This window comes from Ptychodera flava, unplaced genomic scaffold (genome assembly GCF_041260155.1).
Source record: "Ptychodera flava strain L36383 unplaced genomic scaffold, AS_Pfla_20210202 Scaffold_46__1_contigs__length_1169225_pilon, whole genome shotgun sequence".
Classification (NCBI taxonomy): Eukaryota; Metazoa; Hemichordata; class Enteropneusta; family Ptychoderidae; genus Ptychodera; species Ptychodera flava.
In genome coordinates this window covers 1,105,699-1,116,490 of record NW_027248368.1, presented here as the reverse complement: position 1 = coordinate 1,116,490, position 10,792 = coordinate 1,105,699, and the positions used below count along the sequence as shown (strand labels likewise).

At 39.4% G+C, this 10,792-nt stretch overlaps 1 protein-coding gene across 1 annotated transcript; it reads left to right on the top strand.

Moving 5' to 3' along the window:
- The first annotated feature begins 357 nt into the window (after window positions 1–357).
- Window positions 358–9,825, top strand: LOC139128246 (uncharacterized). Its single transcript, XM_070694062.1, has 8 exons — window positions 358–430; window positions 3,207–3,407; window positions 5,219–5,365; window positions 5,401–5,919; window positions 6,063–6,457; window positions 6,567–7,086; window positions 7,197–8,198; window positions 9,383–9,825. Exons 1-8 carry the CDS (start codon window positions 358–360, stop codon window positions 9,823–9,825), a joined length of 3,300 nt encoding a protein of 1,099 aa, XP_070550163.1.
- The last annotated feature ends 967 nt before the right edge of the window (window positions 9,826–10,792 follow it).

Genomic DNA, 10,792 nt, shown 5'->3' with positions numbered 1-10,792 from the left:
CGATCTATAACCACTGAATCAGTGCTATTATGTACCTACGTTTCCAGGATACAAATACACGTACTCGCGTCGACACAGCGTTCCTGATGTATCGAGAGCATCGCTCTTCACTGAAATTGAGGACCTGATGTCCGCTGACAACTTGGACGACCTGGCAGTCATTCGGCCACCATACATAGGAAAACAAAGCTTCCTTTGATTGGACCATGCACGATACTAATTGGAAAACCTTGTTTTGATGTAACGGTGGTCACCGAAGAAGATGCGTCTGCACTCAGAAGGGAAAACAGGCTTCTCAAATCGCAGGTTAATATTCTCCAGAGGAAAATTGTATACCTGGAAAAACAGAATCTGCAAATGACCGAAGGCCAGACATCAATTATACAAGAAGTTGCTGCTTTCACTGCGTCAGAAGAGACTTCAGGCAGAGGTAAGTAGTGGTAGTCTAAAACCTGTTATCATATGAACGTTTGTCGATTTGTTTTTCGATCGATGTAAAAATTACAGAAAAATCTATTTACGGTATCGATTTTCGAGAATCAAAAGTACGCTAGAATTACAAATACCAGCAGCTAATACAATTAAACGTAGCGTGAAACATCGTAGACAGCAGACTCCTCACGGCCGACTCCTCTGAAAATGTATTTACAATACTGGATAGTTTCTCGTAGTTTACTAGTATGAAGAGAAAAAAATTAAGGTGAACGAAAGTGCTCTTCTTCAAATACATCGAAAGCAAACAAATATCTACAGTAAACGGAAGTGTTTATCGTTTTGAAATTTATGTCGATTAGTTTTCTTTTCCAAATTGAACTCAAATGTTTTCAATTGAACTCAAGGAATGACTTGAAACCCAAAGAAGATGAACGAGTTATTAATCTCATGTAGCTCCCTTTAATTGCAGCTCCCTTTAATTGCGACAAGTAAATAATCTGTGCAAAAAGAAAATATTGTACTAAAAAAAGAAAACTTCAATCTCTTAAATTTATCCGGGACTTGACTCAGAAAAAGCTTATGGTAGCCTACCCGATATCGCATAACGATCAATAAAGTCAACAGCTACGTCCTGTTGCCGCGATTGTAAATGTGTAAGAAGTAAGGTTTGATATCACAATCCTAACAACAGAATTCGACTTTACGGATGTAATTTTCAAGAACATTTAACATCTTAAACTTAAGTTTGGTTTTGTATGGTTATGCTTTGACGTCTATTTTGCCAAGCATGCCGATGTTGATTGCGCGCCGGGCACAATTTCAAATATGGCGCCGATTTCTGTCTCACAATAATAAACACACCGGTCGCTATAAATCGAGTGCCCAGAAAATCAAGAGGTTGCCCCAGTACGAACACCTATCACACATACGAAATGTTACCTATAGATTAAATTAAAATTATGTTCAACCATGGGAAAATTTATTTCAAATACATTATCATAGAATTTCCACTGTGACCCTGATGGCAAAATATTCCTCACAGGTTGCTTGTTGAAGCAAAATTAATGCACGTACGTTTGCAATCATCGCCCATTATTCAAAAAATAATGGAATTCTCAACAAAATGGCGGCCACAAAATATTGCCAAATAAATGCGGAAGTGACGATGAAACCTACTAAATTTTCGAGTCATTCTAGAATATGGAACATTTTCAACAGAAAGATGGAACACAGAATGTTCTGGAATGAAAATCACGTTTTCTTCTCGCTGGATTAATGAGACTTAATGAGATTTAATACTGAATAGTGACATCACAGCCGCAGACACCAGGCTCTTGAGCATTCGCCAGATTGCTGCCGCAAAAGCAATTTAGAATTAGAATTTTAAATATTAGAATTTTAATATATAAACATCTTCCAACACTGAGGTAAGAGGAACTGTGGTATGCATTGGAATACTGATGTGGATGGGATGGGAAGCAGATAAACCAGAGGGTGGACCACATGCAATTACATATAGAGTATTGCACGCCTTAACATATCCTTCTCATAACTTGTAATCACAAAAAATATCTGATCATAGTTATTTGCAAAACATTGCCGGGAACTTCGTATGTAAGTGGTTGTATCTCCTATTTTTGCTTCAACAATAACAATACATGTCACAGTGGTGTTCATTCGTCAACTCTCATTGACTGCAAAGACATTCAAAGGTATTAAGCATTATACAGGGCAGGCAAGTTCTGACACTGACCTTTATTTCTTTCCATATATCCAGAAGGTAAATATTCCCAAACAGAATTTCAGATGAAAAGCAGACGCAGAATCCTGATCCCACAAACTGTACACATGTAGAAACATGGTCAAATCAACGCGATCAAGGTAGGTCCCTGTTTGCCATGTGTTCATGATCAGAACATGTGAGATATTTGCAGCTTCTCGTAACTCTTCACCCTCTGTTACAACTAAGACGAATAAAATATACGTTTCTTTTTGTCTGTGGCTACAACAACAACACTCGTCTGGCATGAACAAATACTTCAGTTTGTTTAATAGAAAAGTAATGAAAACAATTGAATTAATACAGGTGCGTAGCAGCCGAGAGAAAGTGCATTCGGGACTCCAGACAACCTTGTATGTACATAAATAACTTCAAGTAAACAAGGATGTAGACATATTTCTGAAAATTAATTTCTACTTCTAGCTTTTTGAAGTGTATAGAGAATTTTATGAAAGTGTGGATGTATATATCAACGCTTGAATTTTAAATTTCAGTTTCCAAACAATATTATTTCGAGTATATTCTTGGACATATCAAAGTATTCATACAGTCGAGCGAAGGGAACGCCAGATTTGATGTTTCATCGATTTCTAATCTCTGATTTGTGCCAACTAAATGGCCAAAGATTGATATAAAGAGAACATTCCCATGCTATGCCAGCAAAGCACATAATAGTTTCGACGTCACCGAACACAATTACACCTCACAGTAAAATACCAATAATTTGATGCTGAGTCAAAATTTACCGCTCGTAAATACGTAAGGAGTGGCCTGGAATATGCAAATTTCTCGTTTCAGGAGAAGTAGCCATACATGTTTCCGTCAGCGAATTGATACCAGCTTTTGGAAGAACAATACTTGACGCATCAAATGCTCTGTTTGAATTGTGCTCTTTCAAGACAACTTTACCACAAAGCCTACTGCGGTATAATCCAAGTGCATACATCAAAAACATCAAACGAGGTAGCATGGTGTACGTCATGGGTTGCAGGACACCCAGGCGCTGGAACATCTTTGGTCGCTGTATCAAAGCAAACGGCTCGGCGAACTGGTGGAAAGAGCATCGTAACAGATACGAGCATCGTAACAGATACCGTGTTGACAGATATTGGTGCTCTGTACTTGAAGCTGAGAACGACTATAGATCCAGAGGAGTACCTTCAGTGCAAGGAGGAGTTGAGTTTGCCGGCAGGTATAGAATGATCATAAAATATTGGAAACACGATGTACTTATTGATTTATAGTGTGATTTTAAATGTTTTCCATACCTTATTACATGAAACCCGAATTAGACTAACTTGAACACAATTAAACTAATTTGGGATAATTGGATTTTCATATTTTTCAAATTTCTCAAAAGTGTTAGGTGTCGTATAGCTGAATGTTGCAATACTACAAATTACTCATAAAAACAAGTGTGTAGTGTAGAAATTACATTTGTAGATTTAATGGGCATGACTTCACAGTCCACTTATCCCAAATTAGTTCCAATCGTGTTTTTGGTGTACAAAGAGACAAAGTTTAATTTTTAAACTTGTCTATGTGTTTATCGATCTATAACCACTGAATCAGTGCTATTATGTACCTACGTTTCCAGGATACAAATACGCGTACTCACGTCGACACAGCGTTCCTGATGTATCGAGAGCATCGCTCTTCACTGAAATTGAGGACCTGATGTCCGCTGACCCCTTGGATGACCTGGCAGTCATTCGGCCACCATACAATAGGAAAACAAAGCTTCCTTTGATTGGACCATGCACGATACTAATTGAAGAAAACCTTGTTTTGATGTAACGGTAAATACCACCAAAGAAGATGCATCTGCACTCAGAAGGGAAAACAGGCTTCTCAAATCGCAGGTTAATATTCTCCAGAGGAAATTGTATACCTGGAAAAACAGAACCTGCAAATGACCGAAGGCCAGACATCAATGACACAAGAAGTTGCTGCTTTCACTGCGTCAGAAGAGACTTCAGGCAGAGGTAGTGGTAGTCAAAAACCTGATATCATATAAAAGTTTATTGATTTGTTTTTTGATCGATGTAAAAATTACAGAAAAATCTATATCCGGTATCGATTTTCGTGAATCAAAACTACGCTAGAATTACAGATACAAGCAGCTAATACAATTAAACGTAGCCTGAAACATCGTAGATGCAGACTCCTCACGGCAGACTCCTCTGAAAATGTATTAACAATACTGGATAGTTTCTCGTAGTGTCCTACAATCATATATATGCCTCACAGTTATTGATTTTCATATGTATCTGCTAGCCGTTCTCTGTCCGTTTGTTTCTGTTTGTCTTTCTGTCTCTGTCTCTCTCGATCGAGAGACAGAGCGACAACAAACTGTGCCAATCGATTGTATCTTTACACATCGCTCAATGCTCTGATGATGCAGATAATCAAGCAAACCCGAGGTGATAAAGACGATATTTCATTAGTACTTGTCTTTCTACGTCAGAATAGAGTCTTCATAACGGTGTTTTCAGATGATATCGCATTTACATGTAATACATTTCAAGGGACAAAGTCGGTCATTTTTCATGAATTTTGTTAAGTGCCAGATGCTACTCATATTGTTTGACATGTTGAAAGATACTGAATGAATGGGTGACCATGCATATTCGACCCATGTTTTGAACATGATACATGAAACCATCACGAAAATGTATGGTCATGACCATTAATATCTTTCGCCACTGTTTCATTTAATTTGTCTAAAACGGGTCGAATATATGCATGGTCACCAATTCATTCGTTATCTTTGAACATGTCAAACAATATGAGTAGTATCTTGCTGTTGCACCAAACAAAATTCATGAAAAATGGCGGACTTTGTCCCTTTAACATTACAAAACCATCTTCCGCTAGAATTTGTTTAATTGATTCAGCATATCCAAATAGCGTTATTACAGTTATATTCATAGATAATTTTTGGGTCTTGATTATAAAACAAACTATGCACCTTTCTAACAATTTTCCTATCTTGTGAACTAGCATCCGTACTGGAATTCGAGGACAAGGCTGTTTCTGTGATTGCGACTGATATCAACGAGCCAGGTAGTCAAGGAGACAGTAACAAACTCCTAAGGTTTGTGGAAGACGAGGCTGTTTCTTTGGAAGCAACTGACGAGAGTGAGGCAGGTAGTCAAGGAGAAGATAATGGCATTGAACATCAGAGGTCTTTCGAAGACAGGATGTTTCCTTGGAAGCAACTGAAGAGAGTGAGGAAGGTAGTCTAGGAGAAGGTAATGTCATTGAACATCAGAGGTCTTTCGAAGACAGGGCTGTTTCTTTGGAAGCAACTGATGAGAGTGAGGCAGGTAGTCAAGGAGAAGATAATGGCATTGAACATCAGAGGTCTTTCGAAGACAGGGCTGTTTCTTTGGAAGCAACTGAAGAGAGTGAGGCAGGTAGTCAAGGAGAAGGTAATGGCATTGAACATCAGAGGTCTTTCGAAGACAGGGCTGTTTCTTTGGAGGCATCTGAAGAGAGTGAGGCATGTAGTCAAGGAGAAGGTAATTGCATTCAACATCAGAGGTCTTTCGAAGACAGGGCTGTTTCTTTGGAAGCAACTGAAGAGAGTGAGGAAGGTAGTCAAGGAGAAGGTAATTGCATTGAACATCAGAGGTCTTTCAAAGACAGGGCTATTTCTTTGGAAGCAACTGAAGAGAGTGAGGCAGGTAGTCAAGGAGAAGGTAATGGCATTAAACATCAGAGGTCTTTCGAAGACAGGGCTGTTTCTTGGAAGCAACTGAAGAGAGTGAGGCAGGTTGTCAAGGAGAAGGTAATGGCATTGAACATCAGAGGTCTTTCGAAGACAGGGCTGTTTCTTTGGAAGCAACTGAAGAGAGTGAGGCAGGTAGTCAAGGAGAAGGTAATGGCATTGAACATCAGAGGTCTTTCGAAGACAGGGCTGTTTCTTTGGAAGCAACTGAAGACAGTGAGGCAGGTAGTCAACGGGAAGGTAACGGCATTGAACATCAGAGGTCTTTCGAAGACGAGGCTGTTACTTTGGAAGCAACTGAAGAGAGTGAGGCACGTAGTCAAGGAGAAGGTAATGGCATTGAACATCAGAGGTCTTTCGAAGACAGGGCTGTTTCTTTGGAAGCAACTGAAGAGAGTGAGGAAGGTAGCCAAGGAGAAGGTAATGGCATTGAACATCAGAGGTCTTTCAAAGACGAGGCTGTTTCTTTGGAAGCAACTGAGAGAGTGAGGCACGTAGTCAAGGAGAAGGTAATGGCATTGAACATCAGAGGTCTTTCGAAGACGAGCTGTTTCTTTGGAAGCAACTGAAGAGAGAGCAGCAGGTAGTCAAGGAGAAGGTAATGGCATTAAACATCAGAGGTCTTTCGAAGACGAGGCTGTTTCTTTGGAAGCAACTGAAGAGAGTGAGGCACGTAGTCAAGGAGAAGGTAATGGCATTGAACATAAGTGGTCTTTCGAAGACAGGGCTGTTTCTTTGGAAGCAACTGAAGAGAGAGAGGCAGGAAGTCAAGGAGAAGGTAATGGCATTCAACATCAGAGGTCTTTCGAAGACAGGGCTGTTTCTTTGGAAGCAACTGAAGAGAGTGAGGCAGGTAGTCAAGGAGAAGGTAATGACATTGAACATCAGAGGTCTTTCCAAGACAGGGCTGTTTCTTTAGAAGCAACTGAAGAGATTGAGGCAGGTACTCAAGGAGAAGGTAATGGCATTGAACATCAGAGGTCTTTCCAAGACAGGGCTGTTTCTTTAGAAGCAACTGAAGAGATTGAGGCAGGTAGTCAAGGAGAAGGTAATGGCATTGAACATCAGAGGTCTTTCGAAGACAGGGCTGTTTCTTTGGAAGCAACTGAAGAGAGTGAGGCAGGTTGTCAAGGAGAAGGTAATGGCATTGAACATCAGAGGTCTTTCGAAGACAGGGCTGTTTCTTTGGAAGCAACTGAAGAGAGTGAGGCAGGTAGTCAAGGAGAAGGTAATGGCATTGAACATCAGAGGTCTTTCGAAGACGAGGCTGTTACTTGGAAGCAACTGAAGAGATTGAGGCAGGTAGTCAAGGAGAAGGTAATGGCATTGAACATCAGAGGTCTTTCGAAGACGAGGCTGTTACTTTGGAAGCAACTGAAGAGAGTGAGGCATGTAGTCAAGGAGAAGGTAATGGCATTGAACATCAGAGGTCTTTCGAAGACAGGGCTGTTTCTTTGGAAGCAACTGAAGAGAGTGAGGAAGGTATCCAAGGAGAAGGTAATGGCATTGAACATCAGATGTCTTTCGAAGACGAGGCTGTTTCTTTGGAAGCAACTGAAGAGAGAGAGGCAGGTAGTCAAGGAGAAGGTAATGGCATTAAACATCAGAGGTCTTTCGAAGACGAGGCTGTTTCTTTGGAAGCAACTGAAGAGAGTGAGGCAGGTAGTCAAGGAGAAGGTAATGGCATTGAACATCAGTGGTCTTTCGAAGACAGGGCTGTTTTTTTGGAAGCAACTGAAGAGAGAGAGGCAGGTAGTCAAGGAGAAGGTAATGGCATTCAACATCAGAGGTCTTTCGAAGACAGGGCTGTTACTTTGGAAGCAACTGTAGAGAGTGAGGCAGGTAGTCAAGGAGAAGGTAATGACATTGAACATCAGAGGTCTTTCGAAGACAGGGCTGTTTCCTTAGAAGCAACAGAAGAGATTGAGGCAGGTAGTCAAGGAGAAGGTAATGACATTGAACATCAGAGGTCTTTCGAAGACAGGGCTGTTTCTTTGGAAGCAACTGAAGAGAGTGAGGCAGGTAGTCAAGGAGAAGGTAATGGCATTGAACATCAAAGGTCTTTCGAAGACAGGGCTGTTTCTTTGGAAGCAACTGAAGAGAGTGAGGCAGGTAGTCAAGGAGAAGGTAACGGCATTGAACACCGGAGGTCTTTCGAAGACATTGCTGTTTCTTTGGAAGCAACTGAAGCCAGCGAGGCAGGTAGTCAAGAAGAAGATGATGAGCACCAAAGGTCTATAGAATACAAAAGTGAGTTGACACGTTTCTCTGATTTTAGGAATTCATTTCATTATTATTATAGAGCTCTTCGCAATTGTCTACTTGCTCTGAACAACACAGATTATTAACTCTGTAAGGGCAAAAACACTATGAATTTGTTTCGTAGATTTCTCATAAAAGTGATACAGTGACGTATTTTTTCTCTTGTCTTCTTCTTTTATGAATTTATTAAATCTGACTTCGATCATACAATTTACAATACAGAAATGTTTTCTTTTCATTACGAGAAGGTCTGTGCATGCATCGCACAACTTTAATTGTAAAGGCAGCTGAATGATGGATATGTTCACGGTTCACAACTGCACAGTAATTGTAATCCTACATAGCTTTTCTACTCTATGTAGCGCCCTCTCAGTTTTTCCATGATTCTTTTCATGGTCCGTGTTTTTGGTTTTTTTTTGTTTTTTGGGTTTTTTTTTACACTCGAACAAGTAAAAAAGGACACAGCGGCATATCTAGATCAACACGCGCGAGGACAAGAAACAAAACCATTTTCTTTCGCTAAATAATTTATATTCAAGTGACCAATATTTCGGTTTCTGAGCCAAATGTTGTCCCTCCTGATGATACTTAGGCAAAGAACAATAAACATTCGCTTATTTTGGGGGGGTTTGCACGTTTGCGGTTTGCTCAGTTATCACAGCATAAACCATGATACCGTGATCACAGAAGGACTTTGATTACTGGTATGAAGAGAAAAAGATTATAGTGAAAAGTGCTCTTCTGCAATACAACAAAAGTAAACAAAAATCTACAATAAACAAAAGTGTTATCCCTCATCAAATTTATGTCGGTTAGTTTTCTCTTCCAAGTACATAATTTTTGCAAAAGAAAATATGTGTACTAAAAATAGAAAGCTAACTTCAATCTCCTAAACTTCGCACCACAGCCTGTGTAAATTTATTAAATTTATCAAATTATTTTCACTTTTAAACTTTAGATTTGATGATCAATAGAGTTTAACATAGTCTGCTGTGGTTTCGTTTTCTGCTGAAAGGTAACACCACCTCATCAAGGCCATGGACGTTGCAGTTCTCCCCCGGACTTGCTCTCAACCACGTGAATTCACTGATAGTTGTTTTCGAGACGATAACAGATTGGTAACATACCCATTGGACAAGCGTGAAAGGCCCCAAATTTCACATTCGATGAAGTTCAAAGACCAACCATACCATGGGATGTCGCGGTGTCACCTGGTGGTAATCATTACATCACAGATATTGCAAACAGACGAGTAGTAGTTTGCGATAAAGAAAAGAAAGTTATCAACACATTTGGTCAAAATGAAGATATTAATCCGCGAGGCATTGTCTTCACGTTAGATGGCAATGTAGTTCTTACAGATTTTAACGGAGATTTTCTCAGGAAATATTCATCAGATGGAGAACACAAGGCAGTCTTTGGAGGGACCGGGTCTGAGCCAGGACAGTTTTCAAAACCATACTCCTTGGCTGTAAACAGCAAAAATGAAATGATTGTGTCAGACAATCAAAATCACCGAATCCAAGTCCTAAATTCAGACGGTGATTTTATCACACAATTTGAAATGAAGAAGCTAGTCCTTGCAAACTCTGGTTTCCAAAGGGTGTCGGTGTAGACATGAAAGATAATATCTACGTATGTGATTTTGGCAATAATCGGGTCGCCAAGTACAATTCAGATTATGAATATCTTGAAAATATTGCAATAATATTGCGCCCGATAGATATCGCAGTGGATTCGATCAATCACTTAGTCCGTGTCACTGATTTACCGAATGAGTGTATCAAAATAATCAGCTCTATAGATTTTCTGTTACGTATATTTGGGGCCCCGCCTTAGAGACTATAGATTAATGTTTGGGACAAACTATCTTGCAAATTAATCAAAGTGCTCTAAGTACCTGGCGAAACTTTAAAATTACTAAAGGTTGCCAGGAAACAACTTGCTGGCATATTATAATCCGTTGAGATTTAAGTAGCCAACCCTAAATCTCCTGGTTAGGCATAAACATAATTATGTGTTTCTGTGAACATGCCCTTAGGAAATAGGGTAGGTCGGTTGGGAACAATTTTTAATTTTATATTAGTGTGACCCATCAAAAAATAGTAAAATTTGTCAACATGATCTGTATTATTAAGATGCAAAAAAGTATTCATGGTCATAAGGTCTTAAAAAGTGTAGGTTGGGTTACACAGCTATGTTTTTGTTTTGCTGTACGTTATTGTTGTGTCATGTCATGGTTTACCACTGACCGTTTTCTTACAGTTGTTAGTCGTACTTTTTAATGCTTGAGCACAGCTTAATATATCTTTTAAAAGAAACTTGCCACCCTTGTACAGGAAAACACATATGGTCATAATGTTTACGTAAGTATTACGATATCTAAACAGCTTTGGGAGACAGGATTGAATCTGTTCTTTAGTACTTTAGTAAAAGTCTAAGGAGATATTAGGTTTGTAGACTATTCCGTTTCTTTACATTTACTCTGCACGTTTTCTTTTCAAAAGGATGCGTTTGGCAAAATTTCACGTAGGTGCACGTTACTATTGCAATATAGTAATGAAACTTCATATATTCCATTC